The sequence below is a fragment of the Aptenodytes patagonicus genome, chromosome 3 (genome assembly GCF_965638725.1).
Source record: "Aptenodytes patagonicus chromosome 3, bAptPat1.pri.cur, whole genome shotgun sequence".
NCBI lineage: Eukaryota > Metazoa > Chordata > Aves > Sphenisciformes > Spheniscidae > Aptenodytes > Aptenodytes patagonicus.
In genome coordinates, this window is record NC_134951.1 from 77,798,299 (window position 1) to 77,826,197 (window position 27,899).

Sequence of the window (27,899 nt, forward strand, 5' to 3'; positions counted from 1 at the left end):
AAGAGGGTGGCATTGCAAATAAAAATCTGGGTGCTGCACCATTGGGTCCCACACTGAATGTGAGCCAACCAGGCTAATCAGAAATGTGTGGAAGAGCAACACCATCTTTCATTCTGCTAAGCTCTAGCAAGGTCTGAGCGGACAAACTGCATCAAGTTTTGGGCACGGAGTTTCATGAAAAATTTAAACGAACAACAAATTATCCAGGGAAGGGCAGAGTAAATGGCAATTTGTCTAAAAAGCAATGAGAAGGGAAAAATCACAATGGTCTTCCAATATATATGTGTCAACTACCATGGGAATACACCCTCCAACTGTAAATTCAGGTATGTGGTGAGTTGAAGGAGGACCCTACAACATACTTCTCTCAATTATAAAGAAGAAAATTTCATTTACACATCAGCATTAAATACCAACAACAAAATGCTTTAATAGTAAAGACTTGAAAAAGCTGAATCAATTTGTCTTCAAAGCAGCTGTAAAAACTGTCTTTAACAACAGACCAGACAAATATCCTTAAGAAGTGACATAGCTATAGATGATCTCAGCATTGGGCTAAGACTAGGTGACACAGTAGTCTCCGTGCTCTTTTACCTACACTGTTTCTTACCAATCACATTATTTCTTTATGTATGAGAAACATGAAGATACATCACCACCTCAAATGTCTACTTGATCTTTCTGTAGTGAAATCATACATACAACTGTGAATTCCCCAAGTACAGGGAAATATCTTCCAGAGTCACTCCCTTATTTCAAACCTAAATTTGTGCATCTCCAATGCTATTTATAACATCATACAACCCTTGTATACATACACAGCTCATCTATCTTCCCATACGCAAGCCAGAAAATTAGGGGTTCTACCTCAACAAAAATATTTTTGACACATTAAAAAGTAAAAAGGAAATGCTGGGCAGAATCATAAGCACACAACTTATTATACCTTTTTCTGAACTCCAGTAGCAAATTTAGCACATATTTGCCTATCATCAGGAGCAGATGTTCTTAGGAAGGTTTCTTGCTAAATTCTATTTGCAATTTTGAAGGCCCTTTCGGGTGCAGTTATATCATGTACCTCCGTAACACTATGTCTCTCATTTTAAATCAAATCCATTTTATCACTCATACTGAAATACATAGCTTACCTCATTCACACACCTATAAAAATACCATGACAGACAAGACTGGATAAGGAAGCAGCTTTGCTTTCTATGCACAGCTTCACTGCGATCACACAGGCATGGTGCAATTTAATACTTTATATACAGTTTAGCCCTAGAAGAACTTACACATCAGTGGTGCCACAGGAAAACCTTTTGCATTATTCACTTTGCAGAGTCTCTAATTATTGATGAAACCAGATGACAGTAGCAAATGTAACAGTGGACAAGATATAGGATGCCGCTACTTTGAAGCCATGGTACTTTCTTCACTAGAAAAATCAGGAATAGGTTTCTCCAAAATACACAGTGACAAAAGGTTTCATTCTACTCTATGTTTACAATTACATGTCTACCTACATTGCATCAGCTGGGAAAGTGCTGATGGAGAAGAGGGAAGAGGGCTTCCTCCTCCCTCAAGAAGTGAACCCCAACGTTTGTGCTGCCCTCCTGCAGAGTGATCTGTAGGTGGCATTTCAACGCATTAACTGTCAGATGACCATTTTGTAGATGTTCACAGTTGCAAACATTACAGCTCAAGATATTACACCGAAAATAGTAAGTGTTGATAGCAATACAACCTAACTACTAAGATATCCATCTTAGTAGGCACAGCAGGTTTTCTTTAAAACAGCTTATCAACCTATCTAGGATAGATTGTAAGGATTTGGTTTCTATACAACAGGGGAAAAGCTGAAGGAAAGATTTGGCAAGTGACCCAAATTTTAGAGACATTTGTATTGCAACACAGGCATCACTAGTTCCTGTTGGGAATGGGATTTTTTTGTTTCTTTTCCAGATGGGGGATGAGGAATGGTGTGGAGCTAGAAGAAGTGACAAAGAACATTTTAGCAGTCTGAGGAAGAATTTCCAAAAGTTTATTCACTGACAACTTGGTCTTTTAAATGAGGGAAACAAATAGATGAAACAACCACAGAGAGCAACAGTAAGTGTACATTTAGAAAACTCTGCTCCAGAGTATGAAGCCTACTCCTGTCATTTAGAAGGGCCAATGACTGACATTACGGAACAGCACTTCCCAATATATCACACAACCTTAGCCAGGGAGCATTTGAAAGTTGATCTTAAATTTGAAAGTAAACTTCTTCCTTCATGTGAAAGAAGATTTATCACTCTGGTGACTAACCAGGAGGAGATCTGGGGATCACAAAGAAAGACTACAGCTAAAGGCGGGAAGGGAAGGTAACAGTAACCATTGACACCAAAGATATCAGTTTAAGATACCAAATCTCTTCTCCATAAGTTACGTGAAATAACTAGCGTTCTTGCCTTTTTCCTTTCTCTGCTCACCAAGGCAGAACAAGTAATTTAGGTACAGTGATGTCTTTACAGAATCAATTAGACTATCTGCCTGGCTACTACCACTATGATTTTTTACTTCTGGCTTTGTCTTTATAGCAAAAAATTCCAGCTCCACAACCCCAACATGAAGATTATGTGAAGAAATTTGGCATAAAACCAACTTACAACCAGTCATCACAAGCAGCTTAACAGTCCAGCATTTTACTTCAGCTGATGCTGTTTCATCTCATGTAGCATCCCTTCTCTTCTGCATGTTATAAGCGTGGCATATTTTTAACTGAATCCATTGAGCTTTTTTCCAGTTAGAGGCCCAAGAGACTGGAGCAGTCAGTAGATGCTGGTTCAGACAAGCACACCAGAAAGCAGATGGGCACTGTGAAAACTGCACCCGAGCTTTGAGGCAACAAGTGTTAAAAGACTGGTTTGCCCTGGAATTACACATTTAAGATTTTTAAGATTTTCACTTGAAAGATTGGCTTGCTCTTGAATACGTTTAATATTTTCACTTAAAGAAGGCAGCAGAAAAAAACACTTTTTAATGTGCTTTTTAATTCTCTCTCAGGCAAAAGCTCGTGGATAAACTGGGAATTTTTCCTGCAGGTTTGACCACTGCCATAACATCTACCAGCACCTCATCTTGCTGCTACCATGTAGAGCATGGTAGCAGCATCATTTCAACAGCTGTGAGCAAGACAGCTGTGTGCAGCTAACAACGCTCCTCCCAAAAATGGGAGCCTCCTGGAAGCGCTACAGCACCATTTCAGCTGTGATTTTTTTTTTCATATGCTAAATATCATGCCATGGGTGGTCCTTGAAAGACTTTCACTGTAACCACTGAACTTAATTTGCCACTCTCCTTCCTTTCTACACTAAGAATTAAATAAAATCTGTAAAATCAATGAAGCCAGTACCACAAAGACTAAAAGCAAGGGCTGGCAGACCTGGAACTGGCACACTTGGCAGGCAAGCAATTACAAAGGTGACAGGGTGTCGTGGTTTAATCTCAGTCAGCAATTAAGCACCACACAGCCGCTCGCTCACTCCCACCGGGTGGGGGGGAGTGAGCGAGCGGCTGTGTGGTGCTTAATTGCTGACTGAGATTAAACCACGACAGTCCTTTTTGGCGCCCCACGTTGGGCCGGGATGTGTCCCCGGCGACAGGCTCTGCGGCCACTCAGACCCCGGCGACAGGCCCTGTGGCCACTCCAACCCCGGCGACAGGCCCTGCAGCCACTCCAACCCCGGCGACATGCACTGCGGCCACTCCAACCCCGGCGACAGGCCCTGCGGCCACTCAGACCCCGGCGACAGGCCCTGCGGCCACTCCAACCCCGGCGACATGCACTGCGGCCACTCCAACCCCAGCAACAGGCCCTGCGGCCACTCAGACTCCGGTGACATGCACTTGCACTGCGGCCACTCCAACCCCAGCAACAGGCCCTGCGGCCACTCAGACTCCGGTGACATGCACTTGCACTGCGGCCACTCCAACCCCGGCGACATGCACTGCGGCCACTCCAACCCCGGCGACATGCACTGCAGCCACTCCAACCCCAGCAACAGGCCCTGCGGCCACTCAGACTCCGGTGACATGCACTTGCACTGCGGCCACTCCAACCCCGGCGACATGCACTGCGGCCACTCCAACCCCAGCGACATGCACTGCGGCCACTCCAACCCTGGCAACAGGCCCTGCGGCCACTCAGACTCCGGTGACATGCACTTGCACTGCGGCCACTCCAACCCCAGCAACACGCCCTGTGGCTGAACCAAAGAACGAGCCTGTGCCAGTATCAGTCGCCCCTGTACACAAGAAGAAATCTTGGAAGCGGAAGTCAGCTCATTTAGTAAGGGAGGAAGAAGCTTCTTCTAAAAGGGAACCGGAGGAAGAAGTATACGAGACAGATGACCCTAGAGAAGGACCATCACGAGAACGGGAGGAGGAAAGCCGGCCGCTGATCGGGGAGGAGGAAGAGGAAGAACTCATAAACGAGACAGTGACCACCCGATCTCTATCCCTGAGTGAGCTGCGAGATATACGAAAAGATTTCAGCCGCCGTCCAGGTGAGCATATTGTCACCTGGCTGCTCCGATGCTGGGATAATGGGGCCAGTAGCCTGGAATTAGAGGGTAGGGAAGCCAAGCAGCTGGGATCCCTTTCTAGGGAAGGGGGCATTGACAAAGCAATTGGAAAAGGGACACGTATCCTCAGCCTTTGGAGGCGACTCTTGTCAAGCGTGAAGGAAAGGTATCCCTTTAAGGAAGATGTCATATGTCGCCCAAGCAAGTGGGCCACCATGGAGAAGGGTATCCAGTTTCTGAGAGAATTAGCTGTGCTGGAGGTGATTTATGATGACCTGAACAATGAACAACTATCCAAAGATCCAGACGAAGTCAAGTGCACACGACCCATGTGGCGGAAGTTTATAAGGAGCGCACCATCGTCATACGCCAATTCATTGGCAGTGATAACCTGGAAAGATGGAGAGGAACAAACAGTGGATGAATTGGCTAGTCAACTCCGGCAATACGAGGAAAGTCTTTCTTCCTCCATCGTCTCGGCTGTGGAGAAACTGTCCGAAAAACTGTCCCGGGAGATCCAGCAACTCAGAGAGGATAGGTCCTACTCCTCACCTGTACGGACCAGTATCTCGGCTATTAGAAGTAAGCGTTCTTTTGCTCAAGAGAGAGAATATAAAGGATACACACCACGGGGCACCCTATGGTTTTACCTGCGTGACCACGGAGAGGACATGAGGAAGTGGGATGGGAAACCTACTGCAGCCCTAGGGGCACGGGTACGTGAATTACAAGGGAAAACAATCACAGAAAGAGGTTCTTCCAGGAAAATTGCTGCTCCAGTTTCCAGCGGGCAGTTCCCCAGAGAGAGTAGAAGGGCTGATCTTACTCTTGATCTTAATAAAGAAACTTCTGACTCATACGTACAAGAAATGAGAAACGAGTACTGTGATGAGGATTAGAGGGGCCCTGCCTCCAGCCAGGGGGAGGAAAGGGACAACCGGGTTTACTGGACTGTGTGGATTCGGTGGCCTGGCACATCAGACCCACAGAAGTATAAGGCTCTGGTAGACACCGGTGCACAGTGTACCCTAATGCCATCAAGATATATAGGAACAGAACCCATCTATATTTCTGGGGTGACGGGGGGATCCCAACAGCTATCTGTATTGGAAGCCGAAGTGAGTCTAACTGGGAATGGGTGGCAGAAGCACCCCATTGTGACTGGCCCAGATGCTCCGTGCATCCTTGGCATAGACTACCTCAGGAGAGGGTATTTCAAGGACCCAAAAGGGTACAGGTGGGCTTTTGGTATAGCTGCCTTGGAGACGGAGGAGATTAAACAGCTGTCCACCTTGCCTGGTCTCTCGGAGGACCCTTCTGTTGTGGGGTTGCTGAAGGTCGAAGACCAACAAGTGCCAATCGCTACCACCACAGTGCACCGGCGGCAATATCGCACCAACCGAGACTCCCTGATTCCCATTCATGAGCTGATTCGTCGACTGGAGAGCCAAGGAGTGATCAGCAAGACCCACTCACCCTTTAACAGTCCCATATGGCCAGTGCAGAAGTCTAATGGAGAGTGGAGACTAACAGTAGACTATCGTGGCCTAAATGAAGTCACGCCACCGCTGAGTGCTGCTGTGCCAGACATGCTAGAACTTCAATATGAATTGGAATCAAAGGCAGCCAAGTGGTATGCCACAATTGATATTGCTAATGCATTTTTCTCAATCCCTTTGGCAGCAGAGTGCAGGCCACAGTTTGCTTTCACTTGGAGGGGCGTTCAGTACACCTGGAACCGACTGCCCCAGGGGTGGAAACACAGCCCTACCATTTGCCATGGACTGATCCAGACTGCATTAGAACAGGGTGGAGCTCCAGAACACCTGCAATACATTGATGATATCATCGTGTGGGGCAACACAGCAGAAGAAGTTTTTGAAAAAGGGAAGGAAATAGTCCAAATCCTGCTGAAGGCCGGTTTTGCCATAAAACAAAGTAAGGTCAAGGGACCTGCACAGGAGATCCAGTTTTTAGGAATAAAATGGCAAGATGGACGTCGTCAGATCCCAATAGATGTGATCAACAAAATAACAGCCATGTCTCCACCAACTAGCAAAAAAGAAACACAAGCTTTCTTAGGCGTGGTGGGTTTTTGGAGAATGCACATTCCAAATTACAGTCTGATTGTAAACCCTCTCTATCAAGTGACCCGGAAGAAGAACGATTTCAAATGGGGCCCTGAGCAACGACAAGCTTTTGAACAAATTAAACGGGAGATAGTTCATGCAGTAGCCCTGGGGCCAGTCCGGGCAGGGCAAGATGTAAAAAATGTGCTCTATACCGCAGCCGGGGAGAATGGCCCTACCTGGAGCCTCTGGCAGAAAGCACCAGGGGAGACTCGAGGTCGACCCCTAGGGTTTTGGAGTCGGGGATACAGAGGATCCGAGGCCCGCTATACTCCAACTGAAAAAGAGATATTAGCAGCATATGAAGGGGTTCGAGCTGCTTCAGAAGTGATCGGCACTGAAGCACAGCTCCTCCTGGCACCCCGACTGCCGGTGCTGGGCTGGATGTTCAGAGGGAGGGTCCCCTGTACACATCATGCAACTGATGCTACATGGAGTAAGTGGGTCGCACTGATCACACAACGGGCTCGAATAGGAAACCCCAGTCGCCCAGGAATTCTGGAAGTGATCATGGATTGGCCAGAGGGCAAAGATTTTGGAATATTGCCAGAGGAGGAGGTAACGCGTGCTGAAGAGGCCCCAATGTATAATGAACTACCAGAAAATGAGAAGCAATATGCCCTGTTCACTGATGGGTCCTGTCGTCTTGTGGGAAAACATCGGAGGTGGAAAGCTGCTGTATGGAGTCCTATGCGACAAGTTGTAGAAACGGCTGAAGGAGAAGGTGAATCAAGCCAATTTGCAGAAGTAAAGGCCATCCAGCTGGCTTTAGACATTGCTGATCGAGAAAAGTGGCCAGTGCTCTATCTCTATACTGACTCATGGATGGTGGCAAATGCCCTGTGGGGGTGGTTGCAGCAATGGAAGCAGAGCAACTGGCAGCGCAGAGGCAAACCCATCAGGGCTGCCGCATTGTGGCAAGATATTGCTGCCCGGGTGGAGAACCTGGTTGTAAAAGTCCGTCACGTAGATGCTCACGTACCCAAGAGTCGGGCCACTGAAGAACATCAAAACAACCAGCAGGTGGATCAGGCTGCTAAGATTGAAGTGGCTCAGGTGGATCTGGACTGGCAACATAAGGGTGAATTATTTCTAGCTCGGTGGGCCCATGACACCTCAGGTCACCAAGGAAGAGATGCAACATACAGATGGGCTCGTGATCGAGGGGTGGACTTGACCATGGACACTATAGCCCAGGTTATCCATGAATGCGAAACATGTGCTGCAATCAAGCAAGCCAAACGGTTAAAGCCTTTTTGGTATGGAGGACGATGGTTGAAATATAAATATGGGGAGGCCTGGCAGATCGATTATATCACACTCCCACAAACCCGCCAAGGCAAGCGCCACGTGCTTACAATGGTGGAGGCAACCACCGGATGGCTGGAAACATATCCCGTGCCCCATGCCACTGCCCGGAACACTATCCTGGGCCTTGAAAAGCAAGTCCTATGGCGACATGGCACCCCAGAAAGAATTGAGTCAGACAATGGGACTCATTTCCGAAACAACCTCATAGACACCTGGGCCAAAGAGCACGGCATTGAGTGGGTGTATCACATCCCCTATCATGCACCAGCTTCTGGGAAAATTGAACGATACAATGGACTGTTAAAGACTACGCTGAGAGCAATGGGTGGTGGGACATTCAAACATTGGGATACGCATTTAGCAAAGGCCACCTGGTTAGTCAACACTCGGGGATCTGCCAATCGAGCAGGCCCTGCCCAGTCAGAACTTTTACGTACTGTAGATGGGAATAAAGTCCCTGTAGTGCACATAAAAAATATGCTGGGGAAGACAGTCTGGGTTATTCCTGCCTCAGGCAGAGGCAGACCCATCCGTGGGATTGCTTTTGCTCAAGGACCTGGGTGCACTTGGTGGATAATGCGGAAGGATGGGGAAGTCCGATGTGTGCCTCAAGGGGATTTGATTTTGGGTGAGAATAGCCAATGATCTGAATTATGTGATGTTAAGTACTAATTATAGTTATAATAGTTATACTAATAATACACAGATATACTAATAATACTAATAATATTATATGCCATACTAATGTTATTATAATAAGAATCACCCAGATTAATGAAGAATAACTTCAGTGAAACCAAGCAAAGCACAGTGATGATGGTACCAGAACTGACTTCAACCTGAAACAATCCAACACCACATACCATCTCCATTTTTCCTGCCCTGAAAGATTATTATGACAGATGGAGCCCGAAGTCATGGACTAAATGAACTCACCGAACATTTTAGAGGGATGGCCCACAGATGAAGGGAATGATATCTGTGTATGTGTGTATATATATATATAAAAGGGGGTGGTGATTAATGAAAATGTACTGGAAAATGTGAGACTTGAGCATGATGCAAATGGTATAGAATAAGGGGTGGATATTGTCCTGGTTTCGGCAGGGATAGAGTTAATTTCCTTTCTAGTAGCTGGTACAGTGTTTTGGATTTAGGATGAGAACAAAGTTGATAACACACCGGTGTTTTAGTTGTTGCTAGGTAATGCTTACACTAGCCAAGGACTTTTCAGCTTCCCATGCTCTACTGACTGAGGAGGCTGGAGGTGCACAAGAAGCTGGGAGGGGGCACAGCCAAACTGGCCAAAGGGACATTCCATACCATGTGACGTCATGCTCAGTACATAAACTGGGAAAAGCTGGCCGGGGGGGCCGCTGCTCGGGGACTGGCTGGGCATCGGTCAGCGGGTGGTGAGCAATTGTGCTGTGCATCACTTGTTTTGTGTATTATTATTATTATTATCATATTATTATTATCATTTTATTTCAATTATTAAACTGTTTTTATCTCAACCCACGAGTCTTTCTAACTTGTGCTCTTCCAATTCTCTCCCCCATCCCCTGGGACACAGGGGAAGGAAAAGCTGAGAAAAGGGAAGGGGGAGTCACTATTTTCCCTTGAAGAATGTATGAAAATTAATTTCAAACGATCACACAAAGGAAGTTGCCAGGAACCAGTTACAGTAACAGGGGAAATCAGCATTCAGAATTCCTATGGCTGTGATCAAATTATAAAGAATAAAATTAGCCAGAGAATATCAAATGGAATGGCACTTCATTTACTTTCCTTTGTTATACTTTATTCCACTGAAATTAAAGTGTACCTTCTTTTACAAAAAAAGCCACAGGCAGTGATGGCCTGTGTATCTGCACAGATTTACAGCACGTGAGCGAACAAAAAGGAGGTGTAGCATCTTTTATCTCTCAGTACTTTGCGCAAACCCTGACAGCCTTGCTGCTTGAAACAGTCAAATCACAGAAATAAATAAAAAAAGTCTGAAAAGGGCTGTGTCAGAAACAAGAAGTGTTCCTTTTCTGTTGGTGGAACTTTTAGGGGTCTGGGGGAGGGGGAGGAAGGTTAAAAAAAATCAACACAAATGTCAACAATTGATTAGGGATCATAGCTCATTTGCTCTCTGAACTGAGAAATTCTCCAGAGCAGTTACTTCATGCAGCCCAGTCTCTCACTCTTCTCCTGCAGCGACACTAATGTAGTTCTACAGCAGAGAGCAACTCTATTCTCTGCAGTTTTGTTCAGAAGAAAAGCAAACTATTGTTTTTCACCTTAAGGCATCTACTAAAATGTTGCATCACCAGAACAAAACAGACAGTGCTACAGCAACTGGGCAGATGAGTGTTTTCTGTAGCTTGGTGCCTAGTCATGCTGTTGTATGTGTCTTTTTGTCTTTCCGACAGGTTCATTTACTCTGGCCACCTTGTCTGTAAAAGTTCCAGGCTCCCTTATGGACTGAAGCCTCAATACTCCATGTACAGAAATGACTGACTGCCAGCTCTCCGTTTAAGTGTGCTGACTCCAAAAACCATGCCAGGAAATCACCATTAGGTGAGACAACAAGACCATGAAATTCATGCCATCATTATAAACTGTAAGCCAGCTGTTTTTCTTTCTGAAGTGTCTTTAATTTCATTTTATTTTTCCCTAAGTCACTACACAAATGTCATTGCCAAAGACTTATCTCTTGCAAAGATGCTGGGACAGTACCAAAACAGCCATAAAATCTAAACATACTTTATAATCAAATTAAACAATGCTAAACAAGACAAATTATTATACTTAGCTTTATGCCCTGGGCTTTCTACGATGATCTAAATCACAGTTCCCTTTCACATGTCCTATGCAACCGGACTGAAGCCTGAAAAAGACAGTTTAGAGCCTTCCTATACCTTCCCCCAGTTTGTTTAAAAATCTCTTGTATTCTATTCTAGATCTGCCATTCAGAGAGTATCATAACAACCACCAATTAAGTTTCACTTCCCTTGATTTCATACAAGAAAAAATAGATATATTCTACACATATATGGTCTTTCTTTGTCCTTGTTTCAGAAAAGCTTGAACATAATCATATATACAATACGTGTATCACGATGCACATATCACTTGTGTAGAAATCCTACTTTTTCAGTAGCTTTATTTTGGGCTGTGGCTTGTTTGTTTGTTTCCATCTTTTTTGTGATCATGTTTCCCCTCCTTTTGCAACCTAAAAATTGTGTAACATTCAAGCACTTTTATTTTCAAACTGGCCCTTAATCGCCACCTCAGAGAACATCTGTAGGTTGTTTACATATACTGGCATAATTTCTAGCAGCTCTTACCTGGCACAAGAGACTTACAGTGAGCATGCTGACAGCCAAGTTTATTAAATATGCAAAAGTAACACAGAGGGCTTTATTTCTTCTGATTTGCAGCTGTTAATTTTTTGCTCAGCCTATAATTCCTCTCTTTTTCTAGAATAATGTTAATTAAGCTTCAGCACAACCAATTTGAACCTCCAGGGAACGTACACCTTCTCAACAATGTACTGGACCTCAATGATGTTAAAGCCTATATTTGCTCACTAACAAAAATCTTCTTTGCCTCCTCAAATTTTGATTAGGAACCTTGAATATTGAAGATTAACATACTTAACCCAGTGCATCATACAGTCTTCTTAGACTGAAGCATAACCTTGGCTTATTCCTAAATTCAACTGTCTTTTAAAATACTATCCACACATTAGCCAGAGCCATCTTTCATTCGGTTTTCACATTTTCCATTGTTTACTTGTTGCATGAAATCTCCACGCAACTGTTCTTCCACATTTCTTCTAGTGTGAACAGATTACCTGTTGACCTAAAACTAGACTTTCATTATAGATGCATGGAAAAAGTTAGTTGCTCTTCAGCCACACTACAAGATCATTCCACTGAAACGCACTACTGATCACTGCTACCGTCTGCAGATCAGCATGCGTACCAACAACTACTCACGTTCCCAAATGACTTATCTTTTATGCCACAGGAACAGGTCAGTAACCATAGAAAAGCTCTATTAGCTGTTGTATTACACAAGCAGGCTACAGTTCTACCCTCCTATCGCAGTCACTTACAAGCAATGTTGAAATAAAACCATGCTCTAAGTTTTAGCAACACTATTCCCTCTGATGCTTTTCCTTTACTGAATCAACCCTAATCCATACCTGAAAATAACTTTTAGCTGGCACCTTCAATTTATGAGGCTGCTTTAGAAAAGGAAAAACACTCCGGAAGTATAGAAAGCTAGTCTGTATTTTAGACTTTTCCTCTCAAAGGTATTACTGAATGATAGTTTAAATAGGAGGCTTTTCCACAGGATAAAACCTGCTAGTCCTCAGAACCTGATCACAACTTCCAAAGATTTCTCCACAATCACAAAATCCATGGGGTTGTGGGGTTTTTCTGCATTCTTTTCCTATTAAAAATAACAGTTATTGGCACCATAATTCAAAGATGGTCCATATTTTCAATGCTGTTTGCTAAGAATCACCCCCATTTCAGTCACACAACCATTAGAAACACTTGCAAAATGTGTATTCAGGTTTTGCTGGCAGAGGGCTAGTTTCTCCTTATGAAAGAAGTTGTTACCACACCTCTGGAAAGGGAAAAAAGAGTAAATACACTTGCTTTCCTCTCAGACAAAACTGCTGTGCTCTCCTCATCCCATAGCGCCTAAGTAGCCTGAAATCTTGAAATTTATTATTACAACAGTAAGACAGAACTCAGTCATCTAGCAAAAAGGGTGTTTAGACAAAATGAACATTTTTTTTTAAAAATTCTAACCTAGTCCAAAAGTCATAGAATCCACCTGTTTTCTAACTCTAAACAATCATAACCAAGCCTATGTAAGGGCCTTATCACATCAGCTTGAAGAGAGACAGGGCTCATGGAAGGTCATGTCCAGATCCAAATTCTTCAACAAAAACCTCCCAATTACTTGTCCTATTTTCATTTAGAAGTACCCTTATATAGAAGAAACAATGTTTTGTTTCTCCATTATAAGGGATGAGAGTCTTCCACAGCCTGGCTATTTGGCTAAATTATCTGCTTACAGATAACAGATGAATTGTTTAAGACTGTATTCTTCTTTCTGAGGGCTACGGGAAGAAATTCCAAAGCTAATTTATCACTGCACTATTGGGCTATATGGAGTAAGAGATAATGGCCTGCAAATAGATATATAGCTATTTCAGTGAAAATAGCTGAGGGACTGCTGTTAGCTCCTGATGCAAACACATAGCAAAGAAGTGAAATTCCACTGAGAAGCTTTTCTTTTTTCTTTCCAGCCCTATTTTTCCTCTCTTCCAAAAGATGAAAGTGTTGTGTTTGCTAATAAAGAAATAGTTTGGGGCAGAGGAGGAAATATTTTGTGTAATCTGTAACTTTTACTGTGCCTCCAGACTAATCTCAGAGGAACCCAAACATTAAGAAGTGGGTAGCTTTCATTTAAACTCTGAAGTTTAAAAGTTGCTTTCAGTAACAGAAAGAAAGAGGAGAAAGACATTTGTTTCAACTCATTTGCAGTGTTGGAACATGCAGCAAATGAATGCTTCTCTTTGTAGTGAACAATAAGAGAGAATATTAACCAAGGGAGTTACAGTATTTGATACGGAACATTCAAAATTAAACATGAAGGGTGACTGATTAGTTCAGGGTTAATAATGCATTTTTCCTTAAAAGGAAAAAAAAAAAAAAGCATAGTTCAAACTGAGTCCAAAGATGGCAGGTGACAGAAAGCAGCGACCTCAGATGACTGTTCTAGGACCACATCCCAAAACCCAACACAATTAAGCACTAATCAGTCAGCAGTCTCAGCAGAAATGCCAATTGAGCAAGCGTTGAAAAACCAAAGTCTCTGCCTCTCCCCAGGAAGGATGCTCTCTTCAGGTCAGAAATTTGATACACCAGTGAAGGGAAGCCAGCACTTTTGCTATTAGCACAACACTGGGCCCACAGATACAGGGATCATCAGCAGCTGAGGAGCATAGAATCATAGAATCATAGAATCATAGAATCATTGAGGTTGGAAAGGACCTCTAAGATCATCGAGTCCAACCATCAACCCAACACCACCATGCCCACTAAACCATGTCCCTAAGTGCCGCATCTACACGTCTTTTAAATACCTCCAGGGATGGGGACTCAACCACTTCCCTGGGCAGCCTGTTCCAATGTTTAATCACTCTTTCAGTAAAGAAATTTAGCATCTACAGTATCAGCAGCATTTTGATTTGTTACTTCACTTGCAGCACCTACCATATTTACCATACACCAGAAACCACCAGTAAATATAGTTCCACTGTGACTATGAAGAATTGCTTTCCATAGTGCAACATGGGACATCAATTATCAGGAACACCATCGACATCTTCCACCCACATTCAATTACCCAGCTACGCAGGACTGTGTAAGTTACTTCTGCTTTGAAGTAAAATGCTTTTCAGAAAAGTATATCAAGAGTGCCTGGCATGAAAACATCACAGGGCAGCCAGAGAGCCACACAGGTCTGCAAGCAGCGGATATGAAATAGGAAGCTTGCAGGGCAACTTTGGAACATGAAGTCTCATCGCAGTTTGTCTTGATTAAAAACAGAGGGGAAGGCAAAAGGGAGAGCAGAACTCTTCCAGAGTCCCTGATGACTAGCAGCGACAGGACAGCTTCAAACAGCACTATTTTCCCAGCTACATAGTGAGTGCAGGTTTCTTAAAAATAAGCTCAAATAATCTGCATTAGGCAGAAGACAAGAAAGACTGTCAGTTCTCAAGACCGGAATTGGTGAAGTACTATGCTGTTTTAGGCACCTACTGCTTCAGGACTTCATGAATTTGGGCAGGGTAATTGAGCCCTAAGGGAAAGAGAAAAAAAAAAAACTGTTCCCTGAAAAATGGCAGCAATCAAAAAGCACTGTGGTAAAATACTATGGTAAGATGGTCTCATATATCAAATATTGATCCAGCTCCTGTAAATGTGACGTTTGTGGAAGTCAATTTTCCCATTAATCCTACATTCATGCTTTAATAGAACTACCCCATATTTTATACTCATTTTCATTCTCGCTGCAATAGCAAAATATTTTCAACTCAAAAATCAGACTTGCCTTTAAATGTAAGAGGATTCTAAAAGCATGTCCTGAAATATTTCACTCATCTTCTCTCTCTCCTCCTTTCCTCCCTTCCAAAATACTACTGAAATGCTATTAAAAAAAAGTTATATCCTAGAACCCATCTTCCCTCCTGTCAAGCTGCATTCTGCTTGCAAATAGGAATGATTGGTACAGCAGTTAAAAATACCAAATTTATGAAGCTTTATGTCCTCTCCCATTTTGTTTCTCCTTGTTCTTTCACCTTAGAGAAACAATTTTATTTCTAGAGAAGCCTGATACATACACAGAGCACTACAGAGCACTGTCTTCTGTAAAAAAAGATTTACAATAAAGTACCCATTTATTACACAGTTTCATTTGGCGCTGATCATAATTAGACAAATGGCAAAACAAACCAGTTACATTTAGGTCAGCCTCATCACTCAAGATGTGCACAACCTTTCTCTGAAAGCGGCTAGTGGCATGTTGTTCTTTTTGAGTTTTGAAAACATCATCTGAAAATGGTAAGCGGGGGGGCAGGTTAGATGACAGGAAGTTTTACACCATATTAAAGTGCCTTCTCATCAGAGCCACAAAATTCAGATACGCACTAAATGCCTGACTGTACCACACTTACCATTGAAGTTACACTACAGCAAAAGGATTCACAAATGAACACGTGCTATGGCTGTATAGCAGACTCATAGCAGGCCCAGATTTAGATCAAAATTCAGCAGAGTAGTAAGAATTTTTCACATGGGGTAAAAACGTGAAGTTCCTTTTGATAGGAATTAGGCAACACAGTCACAGCTGAAAGCTGCTGCATTATAGTTTTGATTCTTTTAGTCCTCACTCATAAGCTAACAGGGCACTAGCACAGAGAATCATAGAAAATCGCAAGTTGGAAGGCCTCTGGAGGTCACACAATCAAACCTCCTGCCAATTTCAGAAGCCAATTTCAAAGCTAGGTCTGGCTGCTAAGGACCTTATCCACTTCAGTTTTTAATACCTCTAGAGATGGAAATACAACAGCCTCTTTGGGCAGCCCACTCCAGTGCTCAGCTACACTTGCTGTGTAGAATTGTTGCCCATACACCCAATTCTCCTGCTGCAGCTTGCTCCCACTGCCTCTCTTCCTTTCACAAGGCACCTCTGAGAAGAGCCTGGCTCCATCTTCTCTAATAACAACCCACCAGGTAGACAGCGACAGCATTTGGAAACCCCTGGAGCCTTCTCCCCTCCAAATTAAATGAAGCCAGCTCCCTCCACCTCTACTCCTATGTCATATGCTCCAACCCCCAAGCACTGCACTCTCCCCAGTCCCTCAGTATCTCTCAAACTGGGGGCCTGAAACCAACCACGGTATTCTAGACATGACCTCATGAGTGCTAAGCAGACAGGAACAATCACTTCTCCCTATCTGATGACTACGATCTTGCTCACACAGCCTGTACCAATGCATTGGGTTATTCCTTCTCAGGTGCAAGAATTTGCTTTGGGATCTTTTTGTTGTTTTTTAAAAACTTGTTGGGGTTCCTGTCAGCCTATGCCTCCCACTTGAGGCCCCAATGAATGGGAATGTATTGACTGTTCCTCCACAATCTGATATCACTCACAAACCTGCTGAAGGTGCGCTCTGTCCCACTGTTCGGATTCATAACAATGCTAAATGGTACCAGTCTCAGTCCCAATCCTTGAGGAACACCAATGGTCCAGCCAGTTTTCTTCCCACCTTTTCGCTCATCTATTCTGTCCATATCTCCACAATTTGACTATCAGAGATGTGTCAAATGTCTTTCTAAAGTCAAGATCAGGGAACACTACTGCTTTCCCTTCATCCAAAGAGACAGTAACAACTTGGTCACCGAAAGCAATCAGGTTGGGGACCCTTCTTAAAATCCGTGCTGGCTCTTCACAATCGCCTTCTTGTTCTTCTATGCTTGGGAACGGCTTATTAAACTAAACTGTTGCCTGGAGACTTACTAAAACATTTCCTTTAAGGACTGAGGACACATGGGTTCTTGGGAAAAAAGACTTAGTGAGCTCCTAAATCTCACTATCAAGAGGTCTTCCCAATACTTTACCTACAAGTTTCTCCTTGAAATTCTGCCCATTCCTCTCAGCTCCATCTCCAATCACAACCAGATTCTGCATCTGTGGCAGTCCCTTGTCTTCATGAATCAGCTCACCCTACCCTCAGGAAGATGATGGGACCTCTCAGGATCTCATATCTCTCTAGTTTATCAAAACAGGAAAATATCCCTCCAGTATCCCACTCTTTTTTTTTACCAGATCCCTCCAAAATTCCAAAGGGAATCAATCCATAACATGCTAACAGTTAACAACTGACATCTTGCCTACACACCAAAGCCTCTATCTGTCTTCGTATGTCACTGATAAACTGCATACAAAGGTGCAATTTGATACCAACGGAGAATTAAATTCCATTATAGTTATTATATTCCCAAGTCAAATTTCATTTGTTGTTCATATTTTTAATTTTCATGTCTTTTGACTTACTGGACAGTCATTTCCAGCCTTCATCTACCTCATTTTTTAAAGCCATTAAACACTTTCTCCCTTCAGCCTTCCATTGCTTCTGTAGTTGCTGTGATTATTCTGTAATAAATGCCAGTAACAAATCAATTTTCATCTCCCAAGACTTCCAGATGCCTATCATTTCAAGTATTCTCCCACCAGTTTTCAGCTTTCCAACTTTTAATCCATATCCAAAAAGAAATTATGTCAATCTCATTCATTTTAAATGATCATTGACTTACGTGCATTCTTAGCCTATTCATGTTTCTCCAAATGACAAGGTTTTCTTGTCCTTTCAGTCACAAAACACCATCATGCTATCTTGTTGCACTTTAAGCTCTGTAAGTCTTCATTAGCTGTACCTTAACCCTGTTCCGCTTACCATACACCCAAGCCATGTTTCATCCCATCCCTCCACATACACTGTCTCATGAAGTCACAGTGGATGCTAGTTCTTCTACACTTTTCAACACAAACAAGGTGTGGGTGTTTGGAGGTGGGGTGGTTACCATTTACACTTCTCAGTTGTTTTCTAAAAAGGTAAATCTGAAACTCATCAGATGCTTATCGTTAGATATTATTTACTAAACTTCCTGTTTCAAAATAGCCTTTTTTTTCACCAGTGCACTTTTAGCCTCATTGTATTTCAGTAGATAACAGCCACTATATCCAAGGTTCCCTTTAATTCTGGCCTCCTCCCTTCTATAAGGCTTTATGGTATATCTAGATATAATTAGAATGTCCCTTGTACTACTAGAACAATATCGAGCAGTCCAGACTTAACTTTCTCATCTAAAAAAAGAAACTGCATAATTTAGCAATGCTTTTGATGACAGAGGCACTGCTTCATTTTCCAGCCAACAACTAGCTTAATATAGTAGCCTCCTTCAGGACATGCTTCCAAAATTAACTTTTGTTCTCACTTCTACTGTCCAATAAATATGTACTGCATCGCTGCTGTAATGCCTCCTCTTCATCCACACTTGATTACCTCTATTTCATACCTGAATATGACCAAGTGCCAATGATTTATTTTCTAAATCAACTTGAAGTCATGTAAACATTAGAAAACTCATCTTTGTTGCATTCATTGGAACCATGATTAACCTACCCACTTCTCAAAGCCTTTCACACTTTTTTTTGCCCCACCACCTTCACAATTTTTCAAAATTTCACAGGAACAGAGCCTTTGCTGCTACTCTCAAAATTCAACATAATGTAAATGTCCTCTGGAACGCAATCACCAGTGTCACAGCAAAAGAGAATTCTGGCTGACCCCAGCATTCACTGTGCTTTCAACTTCCTGTGGTTTTATAAATTGAACACTAGCCATAAAAAAAAAAGAAATGGCAGAAAATGAGATAATTGCATTTTAAGTTATATATTCATAAAAAAGAACCACAAGATACATGTTTCTGATGCATCATTTCTCTTCACAGCTGAGGAAGTCAGGAACTCACCCAAGTTACCATGTAGTCTTCAAGTGAAGACTCATGTTGGATAAGGTTTGATATTTCAAGTATTTTATATGAAGGGGGCTGATTATTTATTTATTTATTTTTAAACAGGGTTCTTCTCAAGAAGTTATCACAAAAGAAATCAGAAAATACTCTGTCAGCTACTAGCTATGTTCCTCAGTCTGTCCTCCAGTAGATGAATGCTCCAGTCCCTGAATGCTAGCAATGTTTCAAAAATACCAGGGTCAAGCTCCACAAGTAGGATACATATTTCAAGGTAATCATTTACCTGTCTGCCAGAGATGCACTATTCTTTCACTTCTGTCAGAGAAGTTAGAGAAAGCTTCTCAATTTTCTACTTCATTTTCATAAGTAACATTGCAGTTCTGGTCTCTCAGAAGAGATCTATCGATTTGTACCTTACCATGATTTTTGACATTCCCAATAAAAATCTAAATTCATTCTTGTCTGAGCTAGTTGGATACACCCAATAGAAGACATTCTTTATGGAACAATCACATATTAGCAAGAACACAGAGCAGATGACAGCCCCTACAAAACATTTTTCTGGTAGTTCACTCTTGAGTGTCAAAATGTTACAAAAGAGTTATGAAACAAAGCTGCTAACAACAGTAAAGCAAAACTTATTATGCATTGTCCTGACAACACAATGCTAAGTGTACACATTTTGCCCTGCTATGCCACTAATTTCAGTGTAAAAGAATCAAATAGCAATACTAGTGAAAAGTTACATCTGGCAAAACTCACCTCGGTACGAAGGAATTAGTGAATGAAAAAGCAGCAAAAGAAGAAATATCCTAAACCTTGGATTTCCTGTTTTTCAGCAATGCTATAATATGTCAAACTGTTTAATTTTGTTTCTGCTTTTAAGAAATTTGCAAGTGAAGACTATGAATGCTGAGCATTACTATTACACAAAGCTGCTAATAGGAGGAACAATTATGACTTTCCCCAGTACAGTTCAATAATAAAGCCTTGTTTATTCTTTTATAAACAGTGCAGTTTAAAACAAACACTAACTTCAAGAATTTGTCTTGAATATTTCATTGGCTTTTTTTTTTTTTTAAAAAAAAAAAGCACTCTTGGCACTCTGTTATGCTTCAGAGGCACTCTGTTATGCTTCAGAGGACACTTAACATGAAACATTTAGATGCTAGTTCATGAAGCAACTACCCTGTACACAATGCAATAATTCATATACTCTATAGTAAATAACTTCTCTTTGGCAGAACTGAACTATATTAGTGTATCTGTAAAGTTCACAAGACATGTACAAACTTGTGAAATTCTGAAGACAGAATTATATAGAGCACTACAACAAATCCTTCCTGACAGGCTGTCATAGTTGCTTTTAATTTGTAATTTCCATACCATTTTCTCATCTAAGTATTAACATTTCCATCACCAGACTCCCATATATCATTGCCTTACATTGACACCTGCTGGAAGTGACTGGGATTGTAAACCATTCCTTTTTCCCCTCAATCAGTGTCTGATTTAACTCTACAGGCAGACCAACAATTCCACTTTCAGTAAACTAAGCACAAACATCTGAAAAAAAATAAGCTGCATGACTTTAACAAACAGGAAAAACATACAATGTGTAATTTTAAGCTACACAAAAATTCCCAAGGCTATCACTGCATGCATTCTCAATCAGAAAATGTATTTTAATAACAGCCTTTGAGAAGATTTTTTACTACCCCTTGGGCAGATTTAAACTCAACAAATTAAGTATCCAACCATTTACTAGGCTCTCAGGTTAATCAGCAAACAATTATTACTGCAAGAGTCACTAAATAGTTCTTATTTCACAAACATTGTTACAAACAAGCTTATACACAAAAATTTGACTAAATAGGTTTTAAAGGTCTTTTAATTTCCTAGTGCTTATGAAAAGACAATTAAAAACAATGACTTCACATTAACGAAAAAAGATTTGCCTTATTCACAAAAGCTAACAGGGCTGTTTAATGATAGAATTGATAAAGACAAGCATAACTGAGGCATGCTTGTTAAAATAGCTTGTATGTACACAAACTACTGTCTATCATTCTTCATAATGAAGATGCACCTCTTAGTACAGCTTTGTAAACAGAAGGACACTGAAACACCAATTTGAAAACAACGGGATTTTCCCCATATGCCAGAACTACTTCTCCAAGCTTCACTGTTATGAACCAGATACCACATTATACCATTTTCTTACTTCCAAACTCTACTATAGAGGTTGGATCTCTTTTTCTTCATGTCATTTTTTTATTTCTCATAATAGAAAACACATTTCAGATTGAAGCAAGTATGATGAGTTATGGTGGCTTTGCTTTATGATCAGAACAAGGCATGGTCATGCACTTTGGTTTTCACACACCTTGTATGCAAAACTCAGGCACAGTTTCACCAAAAAACATAGGCAGTTTTAAAGTATCACAAGCAGCAAGAATAAAAAAACAAGTTCAAATGCAGCCAAACAGAATTTGTATAAGGTTATGTTAGTATACAACTGAAGGCCTCTCCAATTTTACATTTTTCCAAAGTTACGAAGCAGGATCCTTATATCAAAGTCCAATAATACATCACAGTATGACCATTCCACACAGGGACCAACACCGCAGCATTAACAACTCATGGACTTTACAGACCAGTTGGAAATTTTATTTTTTTTATTTTAATCTGGTGAGTGATCAACCTACTTAAAAAAATTATTTTTACTAGGTAGTTTACATCATTACCACAGTATTAAAGTTCTGAACTACTGAACCTGTGCAAAAAAAAAAGTAAACACAGTCTTGGTAGAAGCAGAAATAGTCAGTCACCAAAAGAGGTAACAGCAAAAATACCAGTATGAGTGGTAGCCTATGTCAACAAGCTTTTCCTCCAACTTTTCCTTATTTTTTATCTCTGAAAGAACTCTATAATACAGGCAGGTGAAGTCAAAATTTCATGGCTGCGTATTAGTCTGCTGAACTCATTCCTAATTAAAAGTTTCATAAAGCTCAAAAGCAAAAACACTGGGCATGGAAGAACGCAGTTATTCTACGTAATGGGTACCCAGGAGTTAAAGTACTGCATTTACCAAGAATTAACCAACTCCTCTGGAAAAGGAGATGTGGTAGTATTTTATACAAGATCACTGGACATTAACAGTTTCCTTCCGGACACTTAAATGGTAGGCAAGAGAGCACTTTTTTTTTTTTTTTTTTAAAAAAAAGTATCATTGACAAGCACAGGGGGGTTTTTTGTATTACATTCTTTAACAAAACACTCACATGAAAGCATGGCAGGCTTTAAAAAACACACTAGATTGTCAAAAGTATCTAGGCTCTCATCCCCTTCTTACTTTCTTTTCTTTTTATCTCGGAAGGACAACAGAGTTAGCATTAGACACTCAAGATTTAGGGCTTACATTTCTTACCTTACAAAGCTTCTGGTAACGGGGAGAAGAAACTGCCATCCTCTGTAAACGATGCAACAACACCACAACTTTCTGCAGAGACGTTCTCACCACAGCCATCATTTTAAGTTTGCCACACTTCTGAAGACACCTCAGAATTTGCATTATAAATGAAGAGCAACTATCATTTCCTCCTGGTCACTGGACAATGATTTGCCAGCTTTCTGAGCATGCTCTCTTCCAGGACTGCTTTTGCGAGCCACAGGCTTTATACGTTTCAAAGGCAAAGGAGGTTGATACAGCATAAGTTTCTCTCCCGAAATAACCCCACGAAACAAATGCAAGAAAATAACAGCTTTCACAGATTCTTCTAACCAGTACTGCTCAGCTGTGCTTCTGCAGAGGGTAAATGAAGTTGTTGAGCAGCTGAGCACCTGCCACCATTCAAGAGTGCACTAAATAGCCAGGAAAGGTTATTAATTTAAGCCTGAAAGCTGCAGGAACAAAAAAGGAATTCCTTCGGGAAGACGGCTCCAGTGTATCACAACAGTTGTTCTCCCCTAGTAGCTGCTTTCTATCGGCAGACTGAGCATTTGCTCCCTCACTCTGGGAAAGGATGCTCTCGCTCTCAGACTAAACACAGCTCTGGCAGAGCTGTAGAGTGAGTGAATAACAGACTGTTACAAATCTTGAGAGAGGAGCAGAGGGATACCTGCCCTAATTATATCAGCCATACATTAAAGGCTAATAAATCACACAGGCGCTTTTCAAAACTAGATTACCCAATACAAAAGGAAAAACCACAGGGGGTAAACCTCTCTGCTATGAAAACTCTCTTAAAGCTAATTTAGACAAAGGGATCTCAAAGGATTCTCACTTGCGCCAGAAAGTAGGAATGTTTTTCAGGAGCCATTTCCAATTAAAATCTTTTCCTGAATGACTTATTAGGACAAGAAAGAATAGGGTTTTGACAAATTAAAAGCATACAGTTGCGCCATCACCCCTTTTTCTAGCCATCTTTGAATCCAAAGAGCTAACATCATTTTGATGTTTTTCCCATGACAAAGCAGAATTATTTAAGCCATCTAAGGATGGCAGTAGGACATTCAAGAGCAAGGAGGTGTTCTGCTACCAGCGAGGCACTCCCAATGCAATACAGCTATTTCTTATTACTTCCAAAGGCGCCATGACAAATCTACTTAAACCTGTATCAGAGGGGCTGCTGTAGCAAAGGTTCAGGGAGGCCGTTATCAACACAGTAGGTGGTAAACACCATCACAAGTAATCATATTATTTAATGTGCATAGTTCCACATGAACAGGTACATACCCATTTCAAGCACATCAATCAGCACAGTATGGAGGCACCAACTACAGGTAGCACAACAAGTTCATATGATCCTAGATAATGCATAGCTTAGGTGCCAGTGCATTATACACTGGTTTGCCTCTTCTCAGGCACTTTCCATCTGAGGGGATGAATGCAAGGTGCAGGTTCTTCATAGAGGACATTTAAAAACTCTTCCCATCCAATTCTGCTAATACAACCTTTTCATCCTTATTTTTAGAACTGAATCAATTTTTCTACCAGTGCTCAGGCAAACCCCTTTCACCTGTACTCTGTTTTGTTCCTAATCTGTCCAGCACCGATGACAACATCATTTTGAGGAAACAGAGCCTTCATTCCACTCTGGATATAGAAATCTTACCACCTGTATTCTCCACCTTGCCAGACTCACCTTCTTTCCTCATCTCCACCACTCATTTGAACCATTCCCCCGTACTCCATTGCTCCTGTCTTATATTTATACTTTGTTCCCACCACAAGTCTGTTCCTTTAACCTACCAGCTCTAGCCTACCATCATTAGCTGATATGCTGTTACTGAACATCTTTTGAGGAAACCTATGAAGCAGCACAAGTCCAAAAACACCGAGGCATTCGGAAATAACTGTGCAAGAGCTCAAACCTCTTTCGTGTAAGATAGAACCCACGGTCCACACCTGCCACCTTCTTGCAGTTCTGCTTTTTTCCTTCCCAGCTAATACACAAGTTTGAATCAAGTAGTGAGACAAACAGCCCACCACTAGTCATGTTGATTTTAATTTACAATAAAACAAAACTTTCAAATTATTTTGAACACCTTTACATCTGTAGGCACAGGACTTCACGCACATGACCCGGCATTACTTCTCATTATTTCCTAGCTCATTTTCTGAATCTTGCTTCAAATTAGGTTTTAGCCTCTTTCAGGTGGCTGCTAAACATTTTGCAACACAGACTGGACTGTTTTGGCACTAACCTGAAAGGAAAGTCTTCTGCAACATTTAGATACTGAGAGAATGAATTAAAAAAGACTGATGCTATAATTGTGAATTTCCTCTTTTTCAAAAAGAAATTGTTACCGCACTCAAAGTTTGCATTATTTGCATAGTACTGTTGCTAGCCTCAGATGTCAAAATGGAAGGCAAAACAAGGCTTCAACAGTGCCCAGATCACTGATTCCACTGCAGAGTGGCTTGAGATGCAGCCAAACAAGTTAGCCCCAAAATGTAATGGAGGATAGTCCTCCCATGCACACACAGATGCCAGTTTAACAGATGATTCTACTTTGAAAATGCATGATATATAACAACAACAAAAAATTCATCATGTTTTGTCTATGTTCAGCACATATTTCACCTAGAATTTATCACACCTTAAACTCATAGTAAAGTTTTACTCAAGGCACAGACCTTAGGAGCAGAGGCATCTTCACACAGAGCAGAGAAAGTCACAAGCCCTACATTCTTCTTATAACCATTTAGAAGAAATACTTCTTCACATATTCAACAAAGCACAAAGCGAACGTTGTTATTTTATACCACTCAACAGGGGAAGAACAGGAAACGATCTTTGTTTAATCAGATATTAAGCTTAAGAACTTGCAAGGGAGTGGGCTTGATTTTTTTAAGGTACAGCGAGATGTTAGAGCTTCATCTTGTTTTCAAAAATTCATTTTAACAAATATTTGAAAACAGAAACATTGGTTTTGGAGTGTTTGCTAGTGTCACGATATGAATGTCCAGTTATATTTAAAGTGAGATTGAAAGATGGTAGGGGAAAAAGTTCATTTCAGAAGCCATTATGCTATGACAGTCTTTGACATGCTCTACTTAACTTCCTTTGGTAGTTGAATAAAGCTCACAATATTATGTAAAGTCATGGCTAAGTTAAGTGATTATGCTTCACGTGCACAGTGTGTAGAAGCATACGGTCACATAAAAAGAGGGAGGATATCAGGTAACGGGATGCTGAACAAGTGGAGGCCATGCCCAAGCACCTACGTCTGTCTTCTCAATGGTTACAAGCCAGGACAACGGGCATAGTCAAGAGCTGGTTATAGACCTTCTCCACACAGCAGGCAGTCTTGCCCAGCAGTTCTGCCCTCACACATCACAACTCTGGCAATTTTAACCAGACTGCAACACAATGAAGGAGGGCGAACAATCTTCCATGATCAAGGTGCTTCACAGCTGCATAGAGCCAACAAGCAAATTGTGAAATAACAGCTTTATCTTGGTGTGATTGACTACACAGAATGCAAGGTAATGCAGAAACAAGTCTATTTATACACAGCACTGCCTCATGTTGTTAGCTTCCTGTGGACCCGTTTTAGCTCTTCCACCTCCATTACACTAGTTGTTTGGGGGGATTTTTGCCAATAGAAAGTATAGTATTGACTTCCACGTGTTGCCATTACAGACTAGTCTCAGCATTTCACAAAGAGCCACAGCTCTACAAATGAGTTACCTGACTGACCAGAATCATATAAACATTGGTGAGTGACATGTCATCTTCAAGACACAGGCTTCCACAATATATTGTTCTCTTCCTTACAATTACAGTGAGCAGCTTGCTATTGGCTACTTTAAACTGTCTTGTTTCATTTAAATTCAATGTAGATATGTTCAGATTAACAGCACTACTGAAAGCAGCACTTTTTTTTTCCATTATAAGCTGTTCAAACTCCCTGAACTTAGACCACAGACGACATAAATCCTGCACTCTGGGTTTGGAATAAATAACTGATCTAGCCACCTAGTTCTGTGCACATCAAAATAACTGTGCTAAATAAGGCAATCTAATTGAAGGAAAAAATGTATTAAAACATTCAGGAGAAAGATGACACATGAACAGCGTTCACGTCAGGTAAACAGGACAAAGGAAATTCATATATCATAGAAACACAAAATCCTTTTAGCCAGTGATGTTCAACCTTTTGCTGCCACAGACCCAAAGAAATTCATTTTTAAAAGAGCTGTCAGGTCTCCACACCCTTTCCTCCTGTTTTCCCTCAATACACTGTATCCTGAATGCAGACTGAACCCAGCTCCTCTCTCACACCTCCTTTGGGGGGGTAAGGAGGGAATGAGATATGCAAAGGCAGGAACAGCCAGACGATGTGGTACTCAGCTAGTCCGTGCTTCTTAGGCAGGGAGAAGGGATCTCCCTTCTAGGTTTTAGACAAGCTAGGGTGTCCATATATTAAAAAGTGTAAGTGGTGTCAGTTAGTCTCCTGCTCAGTTATTTCTCAGGTTTCCAGCCTGTGGCCTGTACAGGAAGGAAGGCCAGCTGGGGAGCTGCTGGGGAGCTGCTGGGCAGCAGGAGAAGAGGTGATCCAAGCACGACAACTTCTTGGATTGCTGGAAAAGCAAGACAAAGGAGGCAGGCAGGGATAGGAGACAGTGCAGTCTGGGAAGCTTTACTTGGAGGGAAGTAGATTAAATTGTTTGGCTGGACAATCACATAACATGACTTGGTTTAATCAAGTATACACTTCCTGAATACAGTCACCCTCCAAGGACATTTAAGAGCCTTCAGTGCCACAGATGTCCACAAAATATGTATTTCAAACCTTAGGAAGAAAAATCTGCTTCCTTCACACACCTGACTTCTAAAATACTGGTTTTTAAACACCTTCCAGTAGGCTGCAGGTTTCCCCACTCCAGATAGCTTTCCTTTGTAACATTTGCCATTGAGAAAAAGCATGAATACTTTCTCACCTGCATTTGCTTTCTGAGTTCCCTTATGCAGGCACTATCCTGAGCAGTGTTCTCACGCTGGGATGCATCTGCTAGAACATTAACTGTTGTCTCTGCCTCTTGAAGCCACTTGAGGAAGCTCTCCAGATCCTTGTGTGAGGCCTGTACTGTCTTCAGCTCTGTCTCCAAGAAATTCTGCCTATCAACAGCTCTGAAAACAAGACAAGTGTCAGAATATTCCCCCATAACATACAGCATTACATACATCATAATGAAACCACTAAAAGGAAATCTGAAAGTTATCTCTGTTAAGAAACTATACAACTGTCACAGCTTGTTTTAT

General features: G+C 41.7%; 1 protein-coding gene across 3 annotated transcripts in view; it reads right to left on the reverse strand.

Moving 5' to 3' along the window:
* UTRN (utrophin) overlaps positions 1-27,899 on the reverse strand; it is a 418,084-nt gene that overhangs the window by 208,383 nt on the left and 181,802 nt on the right. For 2 of the 3 annotated variants that reach the window (XM_076333919.1, XM_076333918.1), the window contains one exon: positions 27,578-27,767. In XM_076333919.1, coding sequence (XP_076190034.1) covers positions 27,578-27,767 — 190 coding nt within the window. Of the gene's footprint in view, positions 1-22,555; positions 22,907-27,577; positions 27,768-27,899 lie in introns of those variants that run through there. The other variant, XM_076333920.1, reaches the window with a different exon arrangement.